General features: G+C 33.2%; 2 protein-coding genes across 12 annotated transcripts in view; one reads left to right on the top strand and one right to left on the bottom strand.

Moving 5' to 3' along the window:
- LOC145734534 (uncharacterized) overlaps nt 1-19,390 on the top strand; it is a 36,560-nt gene extending 17,170 nt beyond the window's left edge. The window contains exons 1-3 of one of the 3 annotated variants that reach the window (XM_081987972.1): nt 17,541-17,677; nt 19,091-19,199; nt 19,252-19,390. In XM_081987972.1, coding sequence (XP_081844098.1) covers nt 17,589-17,677; nt 19,091-19,199; nt 19,252-19,383 — 330 coding nt within the window. In that variant the 5' untranslated portion in view covers nt 17,541-17,588 and the 3' untranslated portion in view covers nt 19,384-19,390. The other 2 variants (XR_014179438.1, XR_014179437.1) reach the window with 2 other exon arrangements.
- Nucleotides 1-20,260, bottom strand: part of LOC145734238 (uncharacterized) — a 102,601-nt gene that overhangs the window by 48,720 nt on the left and 33,621 nt on the right. The gene's annotated exons all lie outside the window — the stretch shown is intronic.

The following is a 20,260-nucleotide window of genomic DNA, read 5'->3' as shown; positions in this document are numbered from 1 at the left end:
TAAAACTTTGCAACATTTAATTTGCTGATCCAAGGAATTTTGTAAGAACAAAAAAATTGATTAAATTCATTACCGATCCATTAGAAAAAATGGTGGTGGATATCGCTTAAAAAAAAACCTTAAGGAAAAAGGTAGACTGTTTCGAAACATTTGAAATACCCTGTATTTGTCTTCCTGTTTCTTTTTAAACTTTAAAGTCTGTGAAAGGTAAGGTCATTGACGTCAAAAGTCCACTTTCGGTTTATATTAGTGATGCAACCACCAATACAAAAAAACTGAATAGATTACGTTAGTTACTTATTGTAATCGGGATTCACACTGACCAATAAAATAATAACATTTCATTCTAACCAAACCAAAAATGCAAATTTCTGCAATCTTTTTATTAGCAAACTGCTGTTTAGGCGTCTGGCGATAACTTCAGAATATCTGCTTCACAAACCTTAGAAAATTCGTTTTAAGAAAAATTCTTGTTAACCTTTCAGTCATCAAAGAGTTTGGAGGCAAAAACCCCATATTATTTAGATTACATAAACTTAGATGCCGCGTTTGTAATAGTTAATGATGATATGAAATCATTAGATCGTAGAAATTGATTAGATTAAAGAATTTTAGAATGTTTTGCTTAATAATTTGCGTCGATAAATTTAAGTAATTACGTTAATAGAGTTTCGCCAACAATATTGCAAATTACTGCTTAAAGTAGTATTAACTAAATGATTGATTTATCGCGCCTACAATCAGACGAGTATTAATCATTTGTATCTGAATTTTGGCGCCCAACGTGGGGTTTTATGAAACCCCCAAGTATGTAAAGTAAATGTTTAGAAAATTGCATGGAATCTTCTTCATCACCCTTACATAGAGTGGTTTCATGATATAGAAACCAAATAAAAGATTATTTAACTCAATGTTATAACACTGAAAGGCCAAATCAGTCTCTTCATTGTTTCCAAGATACTGGATGCTTTATGCTGTTTAATATTGTGAATGCATAATTAATCTAAGAAACACGTTCCAAAATTAAGAACAAAATTGTTTTTTTAACTATTTAACACGTGTTGTTTAATATGGCGCCCAACGTTGGTTAAATATGCTTTTTAACAACAAAGTGTTTTAATTTTGAATCGTCTAAAACATGTTTGTATGTACTTTTTTATTATCAATGGTCCTCCTAGCGAAATCAGCTGAATTCACCTTGTCATTTCCGAAACAATTTTTAAGCATATTATACAAAACTGACAGTAACTAAAGATTTCAAATTATGTCTTCGTAATTTTTAAATTACAAAAATATATATGTTTTGCAATTTAAATACATAATTTACCATAAACTGGTTTATGTAATAATAATAAATCCTTATAAGAATCCATTACAACTAACGACTTTCTGATCAGAATCATTCAAATCCTGTATCATGAAGGTAAAAACTTAAATATTTATTTAGATCGCCCATGCAGAGATATAGATTTTATTAGACATTAATAATTGCTAGTATTTATCATTAGATCGTAGAAATCGATTAGATTAAGTATTTACAATGTTTTGCTTAATTTGCGTCTATAAATTAAAGTATTTAATAATTATATTAATAGAGTTTCGACTAAGTTGCAGAAAACAGATTAAATTAATGACTGATTTATTACGCTTGACATACGTGCGTGAATCACATTATCATAATTGTAGTTTGACGCCCAACGTGGGATTATTTCTTGTACTATAAGAACAAAATAGAGGTATTAAGTTAATAATTCCCCAATTATTTTATTTTTACAAGACTTGGTTAGGCTAATAAAATGTTTTAATCGTATGAGTTACACAAAGTAGTTAATTGTTGTTGTTTCATACAAAAAGGTTGGAAATATGACGTCCAACGTGGTATCAAGTAAAATATTCAGTATACTAAGTTTTTAATTCTCGAAATGATAAATAAGTACAAAGAAGTGTAAACAAATTATTATTGCAGTTTGTAGGTAGCAAATTTCTAGGAAAATTTTACGACTGACATAAACCTACTTTTTAACGATACACCTAGGAGATAATAACTGGAAAGGTGTTATTCCAAGGTTCCAACAGTAACAGAGTTATTTAAACTAATCAATTAGATTTTTAGAAAAATTAGAACGTTTTTTAAGCAATCGGTACACGTTCGATGCATACATGCATATTTTATGCATTTGTTAAGTCATTTTTGATATTATCATATTGAAAACAATACTGACTATGTAATTGACAATAATTATATTCTAATGTAAGTGATTCATTGGACTTTAGCCTCCCATTTTTTACGGGTATTTTATCTATATTACAATAATCACTTCATTATATTGCTGTGAGTCACTAGACCACAATCAACTAGCCAATCGTTTCGTCCAAAGATTGTTACAACATGAGTTACTCTTTTTTGCAACCATCAATCTTGGTGATCCAAACAAAATGTCCTGCTAAAAGTTCTTAACGAAGGGTATAATATTTCAAATTTGAGAGGCTCTTGGTATATTTATGGGAATTTTCTTTCTACTTCTTCTTCTTTCATGTGCCTTGTCCGATCTCCCTGACGTTGGCAAAAGCTGTACGGTCCTCCGCCAAGCGAAAAAGTTCACCAGCCCCTCTTATGCCGGTCCAATTCCGAATATTTCTGAGCCATGACTGTTGCTTTCTTCCAGATCCGCGGCGCCCCTCAATTTTGCTCTTTAGTATGAGCTGTAATAGACGATATTTATCACCTCTCAAAATATGTCCAAGATATGATGTCTTTCGGCATTTTACGCTCGTCAAGAGTTGTCTTTCGGTGTTTCTTTCTTCGTAGTACATTCTCGTTTGTAGCATGTTGTGTCCACGGAATAAGAAGCATTCTTCTGTGAAGCCACATTTCGACAGCCTCCAGTTGGTTCATCGTCCTGACCTTCAGAGTCCACGTCTCTACTCCGTACATCAATACCGACCATACATAGCATTCAACCATGCGTTGTCTCAACTTCAGATTCAGGTTGTCATTGCAAAGAAAGGATCTCATATTATTAAAAGTTGCCCGAGCAATCTCTATTCGGCACTTTATCTCGCAGTCCGAGTTTAGATCCTCTGTAACAATACTACCAAGGTATTTGAACCTTTTCTACTTCAATTTTTATTAAATATATAAACTATTCAAGCTATCATTCCAAATATTTTTGGAAAGCCCATTTCATTAGCTGCATATAAAAGTCTATAGCATATCAGTTAAATAAGGCAGTTATTCAGGTTCAAACGAAACAGTAAATGAAAATTCACAGACCTTTAAATTGAGGGAAATAATTTACACTTTAGCCAGTTAAAAGAGAAATGTTATTACTATTAACCATTAATCGAGGGGTAAACCGCTGGGGCATTATGGTGTTCAAATTTTAGGAATTAATGGGCATTACTGGAGGTACATTGGTATTTTGAAAACTATTAATAGAATTGGAAACGTCTAAATTATATTATAAAAAAATTCATTCTATACATCTACCATTCAAGTTTAAACATAAATAAAGTTTGGTAATTTCAATGAATTCCGTTGGAATACAATGAAAAATTATGAATTTTGTAATTTAACTTTTAAAAATTTTCACATTCTCTAGCGACCAAACCGTACTCCTAACCTCATCAACTTGTATACGTCAATAGAAAGCTTCTAGGTCTACTACGATGTAATACATAGAAATTTCTTGAAAAACCGATTTTGCAATTGACAATTTTCGTAAGGGCCAAATTTGCCTGAAAAGTCACCACTATTCCAATGGGTTTTGCGTTATATTGGCCATATTATTGATTTTATTTCTACAGTTTTGCTACGGCTCTAAATTTGACACTCATGGTGCCAGGTCAGGACCGTACCTGACCGATTTTAAAAAAGTCCCTCAAAGAAGTTAGTAGTTAGCTTTGGAGCCCTCTGGCGGCCAAACGAAGCACCTTATCAACACAAATGGCAATATTTTTGGAAAGCCCATTATATTTTCTATCCATTGACATATAAAAGTCTATACAAAGTGTTGCAAATAAATGAGTTGTTTGATGATAAAGACAGTTTTGACTGAATTTGACAGCTACTACTTTAACCTTTAATAACTTGATTATTTTGACAGTTACAGGGTGGTTCAATGTATCAATTTAAAGAATAAATTTTTCAAATAAGTGACCTAATACAAACTTACCTTAATTTTGAACAGAGAATCAGACAAAGTTATAAGAATAAGGAGTGTTCAATTTGAAAAATGTCCCTATTTAGAACTGATGTCTTAAGCTCTTTTTTTGACCATCCTGTATAATATATTTTATCGTGTTTCTTCACCCACTCTTAGTAAACACGACAAAACACAAAAACCAAGAAGAAAACGTTTACTGATATGCATAAATTAAAATTATTGTTTTAGAGACTGAACGTATTAAATTTCACATAGAACGGTAAATATCTCAGAAACGGATACAGATAAGTGTGTGACATTAATACACGAAATATGTCTAGAATATGACGTAGAATCTAAAAATGCAATAATAAACAAGGTCCCATTTAAACTAAGCAGCAGTTGCTATCTACTTCTGGTTAAATCGTTGCACGCATATTTTCTTATTAAAAAAGGTTTTTTTAGACTCTCCAGTCGTGGTAATTCATAAAATTAGTGGGTATTGTTAGGTTAGGTTAGTTATTGGGAATTATTAGGAATTAGGTTAGGTTAGGCTCATTACAAGGAATTAGTGTACAAAATTGTACCCAGCGGTTTACCCCTCGCCATTACTACATATCAAAAGAGCAGAAATACACAAGGTGTTTGAATAAAAGATCATAGTTGCTGTAGTAGAGAAAAAAAATCATTATCTTTATTAGTTTTCCAGAACTTTTACTTAAATCACCTTGAATAGTGCCTCAAAAATTACTAATAGATCGAGTATGATTAATTACCGATTGTTTCGTACAAAACTGCGTTTACTGAGTTTTGTAACTAATTAAACAAAATTTGTATTAAAGTTAAATTCATTTTAACTTAAAATCGTTTTAACTTTGTGTGAAATTCGAGTTAATTCGTGCACCCTTCGTCACTTTTCATAGCTTCTGTCAAAATATTTAAAGTGTGAAAATTGATTTGTTTGTGTTTTTCCCTCATTCCCTGTTATTCGTTTTGTGTTTTTCGCAGTTTATTTGTCGTGGTTACAGAAGAAGGGCGGTATAATCTTGTTGAAAGTTAAAGTAGGTAAATGAAGAACGGAAATGGAATAAGTCAAAGTTAAAATTACACATCTGTCATTTGGTTTAACACATTTTCTAATAAACCGCATTACATTTAGTTTTATATGTACCATAGTATAAGTTAAATTAATTTAACTTAATTTAGCACCGTGTAGTGTAAAATCAGGTGACAACATAAAAAAAAACACTTCCAGGCTATGTTCAAACGTTAGGCGCCAAAAATGTCTGGTTTCTAACCAATTAGCGGAAGATTTTCGTTTAGAACAAGTAGTTAAATTTAGAACATAACCTAATCGAAATTGGTAGACGGTACCGCACGGAACTGCTTCTTTCGCAGCAATTCTAGACTATTTACATCAATGACAAGGTTTGCTTGTACAGCCGTAAGTCATCCGTCCGGCCGGCCTATACAAATTTACTCGCCCATTTAGAATGTTGTTTTTCTGGCCTGAATTCTTTAATGTCGCGGGCCGAAGTACAAGATCCATTTATACAGGATGTGATTCACGCCGCGCATCGATGGTAAACAACTTAAGTCGCACTCGGCTGTACCATCGTCGGTCAGGGCCGGATTTCGATTTCATTTAAAATAATGATTTTTACGGTGAGATCGCCATTTTAAGGCGCAAAACGCCCGCGTAAATTCGGCACAAATCTCGAAAGGTGTAACGCAAATAAGTCTGGCCTAGAAACGGGTCGTTTGTTTTTAACGGTGACTTCTGACGTAAGTCTAAGGCAGGAATATGTTATTTTGTTTTGCCATGTTGCCGCCAACAACATATTGCGGACTAGACACTCTCCCATTGGGCTAATACCGTTCAAAAACTAGACGCGATTGGTCAACAAGGCGGCCGATTAATTGAGGTTGGCCTTCAAAGAAATTCCTTATCAAAACAACATCGAAACCTCTACTTATGGCCTTAATTAGGTTTCTTAAAGTCCTCAAACACAACCGCCTATAATGACCGATCTATTCATATTTAATTACCATCTGGGAGGCACGCTAAAAAATCGTCTCTTATTATGTTGATTCCTATCTGAATTACGCCTCTAAAACGGTTCGTTTGTGGCGTTTGTTTTATTTGACACGTGTCCGCCATATTTGTTTTTCGCGCTACGTGCCCCATAGAAAAGTGGCGCGTGTGGAGCCAGAAACCTACGGATTTGCGTTTAATACATTTCGAATTTATGTTTACTACTTTGAATGTTAAATTTATGGCAAATAAATCGATTCAATTCCAAGCAGATGAAACTCGACTTGCTCTATTAATGATATTTCTGGCAAGCGTCACCGATTTTTATACGTATATTGTCCGTAAAGTGAGAATCTAATCAGTTGAAAGAAAAATAATCCCACGTTGGGCGCCAAAAATTTATGAATATTCAAGCTACAAAAAAAAAATTGTGTAACACGTCATTTCTGTGATTTGTTTAATCGAATTTTAAGCTCTTAACTGATTCGAAAGATTTGTTTTGAACGTTTTTTATTCCGTCAAGAATTTATATTAGCAGTTTTATACTAAGTTTGTAACATTAGTTTTTAAATTTCCCACGTTGGGCGTCAAAAGGTCATGTTTAATAAAATTATTTTTTATTAGTTAGGTAAATGGCATGAGGTTGTTATACCTGGTGTTTAAACACACTAGGAAGTACACTGTGGTAGTTCAAACGAGACGAAAGACGTACAAAACTCAGTAAACGCAGTCGACAATGAGCTAAATTTTAAAAGTATGATTTTCAAATGGAATAAATAGAGTAACAAAAAGTACTGTATTGTATAAGTTTTCTAAATGACAAACAGCAGAATGGACTCAAAAACCATCTCCAAACAATTTTACAGCTGCAGAACTGTGAACAGAACTTGATCAAGTTTGTTATTGAAACCAAAATTATACTCAACAAATTTTGAATAAAAGTAAAACAAAAAAAAATTATGATTTTGACCCCACTGATCTCTGATAGTGCCAACCGGAAATTGACGGCCGCCATATGCAAAAACCACTTTAGTCCGTTGGTTTGGTCCTTGATGTAAGTAAATTTCCTGACTTTTTACTGTTAATTGTGGTTAGTTGTTACTTAGAATAAGTTTAGGTTAGGGACACATACTGTTTCTAAGATGGAGCTCTAAGTTTGGTTAAATAAGTTATTTTGATGCAACATATGACGTAATAGTAGATTACGTAACTAGTGCTGTAAGAAGCATTTTACGCACGATATGGAAAAAAGCGGCGAGTGCGTAATTCCATGAGTGCGTAAAATGCCTTAGAGTACGTGTGACGTACTATACTTTACCTACGACCAAATGGAAAGTCCTGTTTTCGCAATTCATATAATTCAGAGTAACTTTTCATTAAAAAAGTATATTTTCAACGTATTGACATCATATTTGTACTAATCATAGGTATTATGCTACTAATGAAAAAAATAATAACGTAATAAAAAACTTCACAAATCATGTTACTTCTCAAATAATTATTTATGGTGACATTACAGTTATTAAGAAGAAATGGAAAGCTTTCAGTAATATTACTTTATGTGTTTGCTATTGCAGATAATATTCTAGACGAAGTGGTAGTTACTTAAAACTGTATGAACAATGCATTACGCGATGATCTCCATCTAATATACTCTGATAAAGGAAGAAATGTAAACAAAATCAATTTTTAACAGCATTAGAGCGATAGTTTGTGGCCGATCTTAAAACTTGCGCTTTTTTTACAGCTGTGCTTTTTTTTACAACTGTGCGTAAAGAGGTTCATTACGTAACGGAAAACTATGCGTAAATAGCTATTTACACTGAGGTCGTAGGTAAAATATAATTTTACACTGATAAAATTCGTCTTTCGAGCTGCTTTATGAACAAATTTATAATATTTTTTCAACAGTATAAAACCTTGTAGTTTTATTATCTTCAATGTTGTGTACAATTATTCTTCATGGTTTCTTTTAATCATTAAGTGCAATAATTGTAGAATCTGTGTGATATAACGAAGCAAAAAAAGCTAAGAGATAACGTATTTTATCACCTAACAAAAATAATAAACTAGTTCCATCCAAGAACTACAACCAATTTCGACGGGCAACATCTAAAAAAAAATTATATCCCAACTTTTTGGCGCCTAACTAACGAGACATTCGTGGTTCACTGTCAAATATTTCAGTAAGAATATATGAAATTGTAATTTGATTTGACAAGTAAGAATCAGTTCAATAACCTTATTACTAGCGAAAATTTATGGTTTTATTTACATTGATTGGGCGTTTTTTCTCCATTTCCACTATAAATTATACTAAAGTAAAAAAATAGTCTGAAACTACATTTTACAGTTTCTCTGCATTTTAGTAACCTTACCATACAGTTTGTCCGCAGTTTTATAGCAGGACTTGTAAGTGTATTTTAAGCTAAAAACCAATCCAAGTTTGCTATATGTTTAAACTATACTCAAAAAGTATTTCTAGATGAAATATAGGGTACAAATACTGAGCATACCTAACCTATTTTTAAAGTTCTACATAGTTAAAGGTTTTGCGGTTTGTGCTTTTTGAAACCTGTCTTAAGGATTTGCCCAATTGTAGATTTGCTGGATTATCATTACTTTGTATACTGACGTACAATTTAATAGAGAGTTCTCGGTACTGCCACGTTATGAATTGACGGTATTTGACAGTTTACGGTAATGTAGTTAACGTTTGTGACTGTTCTTTAAGTTCTCGGCTTTCAAGTCAACGTACGTAAAAATAGAACATAACCACAAATCACAATAATGGAAGAACTCTTGAAAGTCGCAATTTTAGGAGGATTAAGGGATGAAGATTTGGAAGACGGAATATTGTTTAATATATTAAATGTTGGTAGTCCCTTTTTGCGTAACAGAAGCGGACATTTAATTTGAAACTTTAGATGTGAAAAAAGAAGATATTCGACTTAAAACTTGTTTGGGGCTGCCGGATGTGATTAGAACCCCGAACGGGCATAAAAGTACGATGTTTTTTTGAATTTGTGTGAATTGTTACGGCAAATGACAAACCAGATGATTTTTGACTGACTTTCTGCTCTTTTTATGTCATAGTTATCAAATATCGTACGATAAAAGGCTCCGTTAAAAGCCGATACATAGCGGAGTCCGCTATACCTTAAATCAATACAGTCTGATACGGTATTTTGGTTTTCAATTGCGCATGCTTAGCTGTCAGATAACGTTACCGTATTTTTCGATGTGCAGTCCCGAGAAGTCTCTAATAATAAAAGTAATAATTAAACTGTAATAATAATAAGATCCTAATACCCACTGACATTACACGTAGAATTTAAAATTTTTGTACCATTCTGTAGTTTTGTTCTTTTCATTTTTCGAAAATAGTTTATTCTTCTCATTTTTGGACGTAAAAGACACCCTGTATAGTACTCACTAAATAATTTGTGGCAAATATTATATACTTAAGGAGTTATAGGAGAAATCAAAATAAAATGAGATGACGTATCAGAAAGGTAAACCAACACTTTGAATGTGACGTTTGTTTTGTCACATTAAAAAAAAACAATATTCCTATTGCATTGTTACGTCATCCCTTTTCATTTTGATTTTTGCTATATTCAAAGATAATCCGGGTTTAAATTCAACACAAAATCAAAATGTAAGAAATACAAAACCATACATAACCCATGTAGGTATAAGTCGTATAATAGTGTTAACTCAACTGGAAAACAGTATACGTTTTTTACACAACAAAACGGTTTTTGGGCCGGTTTTCAATTTCAAATCCTAAGAACACCTGTTTTTCTGAGAAAAAGATAGTTTCAGCTGTTAGAAAGTAATTTTAAGATTAAAATCATCATGAAATTACAGTTTGTTACAATCACTAGAAACATAATAGTTAGGTTTTAATAGGAAATAATTTTGGCTGGGTGTAAAAAGTACAGATCAATCTAAAAAAGCAGTGTTGCACATATTTCAATTTTTGGATGGTTTACCAAAATGGCTCATCAAAAGGATGGTTGTGGACGTCTGATTGCTATTAATAGATAACAACAAACATAACTTGGTTTGTTTAAATTCAGTGTATGTAGTAAATATACAATATCACAAAACAACAATTTCGCAAACGGCTCAAATAAAAATAGTCATTATTATTAATAACAATGTAAACATGGATAATTTTTATCATTTTACACGCGTTTTGCGTTGGAACATTGGCGACATTTCGGTACCTTGGAACTACTTATCGGTCGTTTCTAATCGGCTGCGACTTCTATTTGGGGTATCCGAGGATCCGACCGAAACGAAAGTAAAACTAACGATAGGAAAAAAAAAACAACCTGAAACTCCAGTCAGATAAGTTACGTGCGACATTGCCCTAGTTCCATCATCGATTGTTTACGTTTCCGAATTGCCAACTTATAATCTATCGATATGATGGGACTAATAAAAATTCCTAATCGTTATCAAATTCGAAAACTTCGACAACCGAAAATAACTGCCATAAACAAAATAATTATCGCACAGGATGTGTAGTAAGCAGTTGCGTCAACGGTAATTTTCTTTTTTGTTTTTTGGTCACTTCCAGCAACGGCAGGAAATATCCGCTTTTTATTTACACACACATCCTGCGACGCATTTTTGGGTAAATTTATACCAGACGAGTTCTGGTGGACATTGTCAATGGCCGCGGTGTGGAAAGGAAGCACCAGCCATAATTTTATGACCGTCATAAAGGAAAGTTGTTTTGTTGTTTCCGTTGAAGTTTAAATACCCTTTATTTGGGTAAACGACTTGGTTCGGTCATTGTCGCTTAGATTTATTCAATATTCATTTCGTTCCGGTTTCCGGAAACTTAGTACTTGGTTAATTACTCAACGTGATTTTTTTAAGAATGACATTAGGCGCCAAAATGTGTTTTAAATTAACTATTATACAGGGTGATTCCAAAGTTGGTGCTTTCCTTTCACCTGCTAATAGGGCTTCAAAAAATAAGTTTTTTTTCCTTTGACGCTTTTTCGAAATATGAACAATAACGAAGATACAGGGTGTCAAAGTTTTACTCAGAAAAAACAAAATAATAAATAACTTAAATTTAATTTTAACTAACTACAGGTTATTCCTTATCAACAGACATAAACAAAAACAAAAGATTTCAGCCGCTTTTGAACTAAGTTTTAATAATTTGACATTTTAAATTAAAACAGCATTTAATTTTAGGCACGCATTAGGACGGTTTTTATTTTTTTTACTGGGAAACGGTGCGTCGTATCAAAAAATAATAAAAGGGGTTTTATTTTTAGAATTGAACAAAGAATTCAATAATAAATTTTATGTTGAAAAAAAACTAGTAGGGTAATATTTTTTTTCGAAAATGTTTTTAAAAAATAATACGCGCGCCACTAGTAAACGCAAGAAAATTGTTGTTTCTTGGAAAATTTTCTTTCCACGTAGCTACTGACACCAGAAAATTTTGTTTAATTATTTCAAGTGGTTTGGCCAAAATCATTAAATTTTTATTTTTTCAGTAAAACTTTGACACCCTGTATCTTCGTTATTGTTCATATTTCGAAAAAGCGTCAAAGGAAAAAAATCTTATTTTTTGAAGCCCTATTCGCAGGTGAAAGGAAAGCACCAACTTTGGAATCACCCTGTATAAATTACACGTGCAATTTCAAAACTATGTAACTAGATCCAATTGTTCCAATTGCTGTTTACCTTAAAAAAAAAGGTGTTGCATCACAAACAACATGCAAATTTTTGAGTATTTTCATCACCTCTAAAATATCTTAACCGAATTTAATAAACAAAACAGAAATTAAATGAAAATGGGTTTTTGATGATTATGCAGGGTATAAAAGGAAGTCAAAATGGCGCCTCTGGGTTATATATTTTTGTCATCAATTTTCCTTCTTAGGTTGGGTTAGTGTTTATTTTGTATGGTTGGGTTTTACCTCTTGGGGCCATTTTTTCAGTAATTAAAAAGAAGAAGACAATTTATATTTCTGGTACAATTTTCCTTTTTAAGTAAGGTTTCGATTTGAGATCACGCAAATGTGTCAAATATCGCAATATAGAATTCTCATTTTTATAAGACATAATTGATTAAAATAAATATTAATTGTTTCACTAAATTGCAAGAATCTAACTGTAAAAAAATCAAAGTTGATGATGGTAATCAGAAACCGAAACGTTGCATCGAAAATCTGACACTGTCACTTGTAGAAAAAAAACACAGTGACAATGACAAATTAACACTTATTTTCAGTTACTTCGTTAGCAAAGGACCAAAAACTAATTTTCAAAATTGCGCTTTTTCGAATATTTCCAAAAATACTAGGAATGTTTCAGTTTTTTAACCCCCTTCTCCTCTCCCATGTTGGAAAAACTTACATCCTGTACACACTAAACCAAACAAATTCAAATCATAAACACATGTTTCAAGCACCCACATGCGGCTTTTTTTTTAAACTACGGCACGGGTTTCAATGAAAAAAACAACACGACAACAACAATCAATTTTACAATTATCGCTAGACTTGTTGCAATGAAAAAACTGTACCGTCGGTCGTAAACAACGTCAAATCGAGATTTTCCTACAGGAAACCCTCGTTGAGACAGTCGCGCGTTTGTAATTTAGCACCCTCCCGGCTTCCTGCTGGGGTGCCCTGCCATTTATCCCGTCTAGCCCCGTTTTCTCCCGAAATAAATGACAAAACAAGGCAATAAACCGATTACGCTGTTCCGTGTTTCCCGCACCTAATGAGCCTGAACAGTTCGGTGAAGGGACAAGACCATCTTGTTTGTATCGTTATTATTCAATTAGCAAAAATGTTTACTCAATTTAAAAAAAAAAATAATTATAAAAACACCAGACAATTTGGATCTAAAAAAAAAACGATTGATGTCAAATCGGGAGGTCGTACAGGCCATCATTTTGATCTTGGTTTTAAAAGGTCAAACTGTCTGCAATTACCCATTTGTTATTAAAAATATAAGTTTCCTAAGTTCGATTATTTACGCTTATTGAATTCGATGTTTTTAATTAAAAATAAATTACTAATTCATCACTTTCTGAAATAATGTTTGATATATTGTTACTTTTGAGTTTATTAGAGAGTTTCATCAAGAAATGTGCAATAATTTCTGGTATAAGAAGAAACTTCCTGTATGGACATACACCGTTTTTAAAAGGTGAAACGATTATATTTCTTTAAAGTGCTATGGCCTAATGAAATGTTATTTACAATAATATCTAATAACCTAAATTTCAGAATTATCATTGCAAATTTCCATGATCATTTCTTCCAAATTAACTAACAGTAGGGTTTTTAATTATCGGATACAGCTAACAATCTCCGTTAAAATGACACAAGTGAAAAATGACAAATAACACAGTTTGTCGATCCAACTAATTCAGAATTTACATTGTCACATTGCAAAGACAGACAGTAAACACTCTCACGTCTTGCAAATTTATTTTTACATTTTTAAAGGTAGCTTTTAGGTATTTTTTTTATTCCTTGTTTGTAATAATAACATACACGTGCTACACTAATTACAAATAATTAATTAAAATAACATATTTTTTTCATGTACTTTTTAAACGTAGGACTTGTATAAAATTAGTGGGTTGATTTACGATGTTTTTTTCTCGTGTATATTACAAAAAGTCTTAATAGTACCAAAGACGAAATTAAGAAAAGCCTGCCCTGAAGATATAAAAATTCATTTACGAAACGTCGGCTGAACTATAATTTGTTTTGAAGTTCTTAAGATCGTTTCATCAGTGACTGACTCTAAATCAGTTTTTCTAGATTTTCGGAGAATCACCATGTATATATTAGCTTGAGAGATATTTTGCATACTAACCAGAAAATCTTCTAGATGAACGACTTTAATCGATATCCCAAACTAGACATTTTTATCTTGTTTCGTTTTCAAAATATTTTAACTCAATCTTATTCGAGTTGGTACAGTTTGTTTGATATTTTTCTTTGATTATAAGCATGATTTTGCAAAAAAATACGAAACTGGGTATTTCCAGTAATAATTGTGTGTTGGGTTCGAGATCCTTATGGCCGGTTGACCGTGAGCAGTACAACCGAAAGCAGAACCGTAGATTCGTTATGGTTCATTTCCATAGCACCATTTTAAAACATCAGTTATTCGACTTTGGTGGCCGAATCAAAATTCGGCAATTAAAAATCCGCTACGCAGTGATTGATTCGCAAGAAGTTTTTCTTAATTTTTCGTCGCACGACATGGTAATTTAAAGTTGAGCATTGTATAGGTGACTGGAAATGAACAAGAGGCAAAAAACAGGGGGAGCCCCTATTTCTATTATAAAATAACCCATCGACGGCCCGTTCCGGTCACCGAGAGCGACACTCCAAACGGAGAACGCCGAATACAAAATTAGGCACTAAAACTAGAGTAAGGTCGTTGACATTGTACGGGCCCAAAAATGGATGATGCGACTTATTTTTGTTTAAACAACCATGCGGAGATGACAATAATACGTCAACAACCTTTACCGTACACTAAACAAACCGGGCGCTGTTGTCCTTGCCTTCGTTCGTGATGTGACTGAACTTTTGCGGGAAAACCCGACTCCGGCACTCACAAAAAATCTAGTCTAGGGATCGAGTCAAAGGACGATGCTCCCTAAAAACATCAAAATTGATTTCGTCGTGCCCTTATACGATGGACCGCTCGAATGCCAGACCTAGGTCCACTCGACCAAAGTGGACTCTCGACCCAGTTTCTTTAAGAGACGCAATCAAATATTGTCATTAACTTATTAGTACGGCAACGGAAATGGAGCCATAAAAAATGATACGGCAACGGAGTAGTCGAAAAAAATGTGCGTGTCAGACGGAAAAATAGTGCGTAAATCCAAACCAGTTTGTTTTGGTTGCCTGCTATTGACGTTTCCCGTGGCCTTGCGAAATGTTGCAAAACACTTTCGCGACGCTTTTCCGATTTTCCTCCCGACTTGATTTATCGCCCACCATCGCATAAACATCCACTCTTTTGATGAATAACTTTTTTCTGGATCGGCACACTGCGTATAAAGTTCCGCATAGCTTGTTGGCAAACATTCCAATTGCGACGCGCCAGTCTCGATCGCCAGATTTAACGCCACTCGAATTATACTGTGGTAAAACTAGATCACAATAAGTAATAATAATGTATTTATACCCGTTTTCACAGCAAATATTTTAAGAAGGGATACAATTTTTTTATATAATTATGTAGGTATATCGCTGAACTTATTAAAAGTATCGAATGTACTTGGCTGTAAGATTTGTATCCACAGAAAATGAAGAATCGGAAAGTTTTAGAAAATTTTGTTCAGAATTCAAAACCGGCTTCATATTAATGACCGCACGTTCGGTTTCTTTTAGATATAGAAAAACAAAAAATTACCGATTTTGTTCTGTGGTCCTCAAGCTGTCAATGGGTGACATTATTAGAACACTTTTTTTAAGACAAACAAGCTGTCTTACATTAAAAAGTGCGTTTTTTGTTTTCTCATACAAATTTTCTTACGGCGACTATATCAAATTTTAAAATTTTTGAATAGAGCGGAAAATTTGCGTTAATATGACATCTCACAAGTACATGGTATTAAAATCACAATTTTTTCCATAGTATCAAATAATTTCCACCCCCTGGTGACTCCCCCAAAGGTAAAATCATGGTTTAACTATGAGGGAGCCTTACATTAGTATTTAGAGACTTCTAGCAATTTCTAAAGCTTCTTTGAGGGTTCAGCACATTTTGACAAATTTTTGGTTTTCAGTAGTATTTAGTAACCTTTTCAAAATAATTCTAGAGGCTTTTGGAAATTTTAACTAATACATAAACATAGAAGGTTCAGGATGTTCTTAAAGTTTTTTAAATTCTCCAACAGTTTAGTTATAAAATTGGAGACCACCACATCGACATACTTACATAATACATAAATGTTAAAAAAAAAACAAATAAATTTCTTGGATTATTTTCTTACAAAAAGTATATAAAAGATTTGTGATTGTTTCAGCAGTTACGCAGATATTTTAATTTGAAATTATTTATTTTAAAAACGCATTACGTTAGTAACCGTCAAAGAATTCAAATAAAAAAATAATTGGTACATTTAAAAATTACAGAAAAAAAGCTAATTTTTGTAAGGTAAAAAAAGTGTTATAAACAATAATTTTTAAGCTGGCTTCTCTCTTAATTTTTTTAAAACAAAATTTTGTTATTTTTTTTATTCATATTGTATGACAAATCTGCTTGACGGTTTTGGATACAAAATGGTCAATAAACAATTTTCTTTCTCGAAATTAAGAAAACAACACTGTATTACTACTATGTCGAGAATGTAAATATGTTGCGTAGATAGTTGGGTTTTTTATGTAGGCTGATAGGTTTAGTTTTTTCCATCCTAGAAGTTGTTTACTTAACTACTTACCAATTAACCTGTCAATTACGCATTCTTTATACCACTGAAGGTATTTTTGTCCGGGTTTATGGCCTACACACCTACTAGCAATTTAGCATTAGTATAGGGATTTTTTTCCCAATTTATTTACTACTCGAACTGCGCCTACTAACTGGTAAACAATACAAGACTTTTCTGATTACATACAATTGTAACATGAACAGATCTTCCTTGAATTGAAACTTGAAAACAGTGTCTATTTTTAAATGTAAGGCCAATATTAGTTTCGCATAAACATTTGAAATGTAAATATTCATGAGGGTTCTAGGTACGCAAATAATATTTCGAATAATTTTATTCTGTTGCACTTAACACATTTATACTAACAAAGTTAACCATTACCACATTTATGTAATAAACCATCGGTATTACCATAAGTACATCAAATTGCGGAAAAAAGTAGAATGATCAGTAAGATCATACGTTCTTAGTAATGGTATTAATGCATGTCATCAAGGAATAATATTTAAAAAGATTGTTTTGTGTCAAAAATGTAACACTTTTCAAAAATGTGTACATTACAGTATTTTCTAAAATTTGTTGATAAAACCGGGCCCAAAATAGTATATTACATACTCAGGTGGAAAGTGTTTGATTTCTGTCGAGAAATTAGGTAGGCTGAGACGAAGTCGAGGTGAACTTTATCTCGAGACAGAAATTAAACTTTCTACCGTGGTTTGTATACTATTTTATTTTTTATCATTTAACAAAATCTCATCGAACTTTTAATACATCATTCAGTTGAAATATTGATTGCTAATAGTCTCTAACCATAAGGTAGTATAGGTACGAGTAGTTATGACTCCAACCACAATAAACGACTGGTGATTTGTTTACAATCTTGACAATGTCATTATTGTGCTATTCTGTCCTTAATATTTTGAGCTGAAACGTTTCTTAAAGTGCTTTTAACATGAAGATTTCTGAAGACGCAGATGTTACTCATCATGACCTGAGCTGCGAGCTGTTGCAGAAGTGGCGGCACAGTCTTAACTGTAAAAAGTAAGCCCAGATATGACAAAACGCATATTGACATTTACCCGGGTGGAAAGTGACGAAAGTGACATTTACCCGGATGGAAAGTGAGTACTTTCCACCCGGGTGGAAAGTAAAAGCAGGTAATGTTTATTTTTCCACCTGGTTCACACAAAAGAAATAACGTTATTACATACCTGGTTGAAAATAAAATATTTTACATTACCAGGAAAATTTGACCGGTTTTTTTGCAATTTCGTGAAATGTCAGCTAGAGAGCGTACTATCAAGTTGAAATCAAAAAAAGGCATATTCCAATAATTTCAAAAACCAGCAAAAAACTGTAAATTAAAGTTACGTTTACGACTTACAACTTTTGGATCTTTGATTAAATTTTGTCTGGGTGATATAAGAAGAGTGCGAGAATGTCTTGAAATGATTGTGCATTATTTATTATTACCCTCAAATTTGATTGATTAAGCTGGCTAATTGTCCAGAAATTTTGAAAAAAGACTTCCTTATCGATGTTAAAAGCCCATATATTTTTATCTTTTTAGAAGAAATAAGGTCTAATTTTCCATGTTTCCATGTTTTTATTCGAAAAAAGCCACTTTTTGCTCGAAATACTTTTTTCTACAAATAATGCTAAATAATTTAATACAACACTGCGTAGATACTTAGACACAGGATAACATCACAACTATACACAATTAAATACTGACTTTACCATTAGCAACTAGCAATAAACTAAATTCTGCGCCAAAGGGTAACTTTAAAAAATTTTCAGATTTTGAAGCAAAAAATGCATCGTTAAAATGTTTTTCGACGACTGACTTTGAAAGTACCTCATGTACGCTTCCATTTCAAAGCCGAAAGTGGTTATTCGCCGCACGTGCGCAGAAAGTGAATCATTTTCTGCTCTAGAGTCTAGAGCGTACTCGCCAACTTTTTCGGCGTTTCTATAACAACGCTTGACATACCTGTTTGAAATAAAGCCATTCCGTCAAAGTGATTTGTCGGTGACAATGAGTTCGAGCTACGAAAATGATGTGAGTTGTCCTTCTTCTCCACCCCAGAGCAGTCGTCGAAAAAATATTGTCTATATTTCGAGCGGAAAGTACTTTTGCCGCTTTTACATGATTGCAGCATTCGGCTTCGCCTCAAGCTGCAATTTTCATGTGCAAGCGGCAAATATGTACTTTCCGCTCTTAATATAGAATATACTACTGTAGAAAAAAGTGTAGTTTGTTTTTCTATATTGTTGCGTAACTGTGTATTTACTGTAACTTTCTTCACAGCTTATACATTCCAGTCTAATCTCATTTTTATATTAATCTATAAATTGTTAATGTCGGCAAATAACATGGAATTGCTTAACGTTTAGCGGAATTAGCGAGTATCCAATCTATGACAAATTAATCATTCGCCAACTTTCTTTCAGAAATCGTTTCGGAACCCACTACGACGCTAAGAAAAAAAACATTTGCGACCCAAATCGGTTGCGTCATCCGAGCAACACGCAAATATATAAACAAAATGGCGAAGTAAAAGTAAGTAAACGATGTCGTAACCGCAAATTAAGTACGCGCTATATTTTGTTAGTATTTGGCTAACGCGGATTCTTGCTGCTGCCTTCGGCCTGACCGGATCTGGTTTCCTTCAGTTTTTCATCATTGGAAATGCACATTGCCCGACGCGCATCTTGTTTACATCCGTTTGGCTACCACCTACTAGCAAGGCCGTTTACTATTACATTTTCAGTAAGCGGTAACGAGATTTTTGTTAGTCATTTTTCCTGTTTATGTACTGTGTCGAGTTTGTTTACCAGTTACGCATGTCGGCGACCCTGGTCTTTGTTCTTCCAAATGGTTTTAGACCTAAAGATCAGATATGTATTGGTCAATAACCATGCCGTTGCCTGAAAGGTCATCAGTTGTCAAAATAAACACTTGTCAAACACAAACGTGTGGGTTTTAGCTACCAGACTTCGCAATCTAAAAGCGTTATCGCGTTGATCCATTAATTAAAATTAATAGTGTCAAGAATGAATGAGCGGAATAGTAACGAGCTCTCCATTTTTCTCGTAACATCATGCGCAAAATTATGCAAATTTGTACTCGAACCAATCGTTAAAACGCGAACGGTCATCGTTGGGTTCCATTGAGAAAAACCGATATGAACCAAGATGGCGTTCCGGTAACCTTTCGGTTAACTTAAAGGTTAGTAACTTAGTTACGTCACTGTAACAATCTTCTTGTTTTCAGTTCATTATACAACAAAGTTGGACAGCCAGAAAAAATGGCGATAAAGAATAATAAATTCGTAACCGTAAAATATCAACACTAATGGGTTATGATTTCATGTAATGTCATTAAGACATTCTTTTGCGTCGGTTGCATTAAATTTACATATAAGTGTTAAATAAACTTTCTAGAAAAACGGAAAACGCACAGTTTACGACCTGCCAGTTCCTATACATGTCTCCGAATGGTTGTTTGTGTTCTAGCCCAGTTTTGTTACGTTGTGGGCTTGTTAACGCGATTACTACTGTTTTTTAGTTATTTTTTAACTACTATTTCTATTCAATTGTGTGCATTAATTAGGCGACTAA

Source organism: Ips typographus, linkage group LG1 (genome assembly GCF_016097725.1).
Source record: "Ips typographus isolate SLU linkage group LG1, UJ_Ityp_2.0, whole genome shotgun sequence".
NCBI classification, from domain to species: Eukaryota; Metazoa; Arthropoda; class Insecta; order Coleoptera; family Curculionidae; genus Ips; species Ips typographus.
Note: the sequence above shows the minus strand (reverse complement) of the source record. Positions and strands in the feature narration are given on the sequence as shown.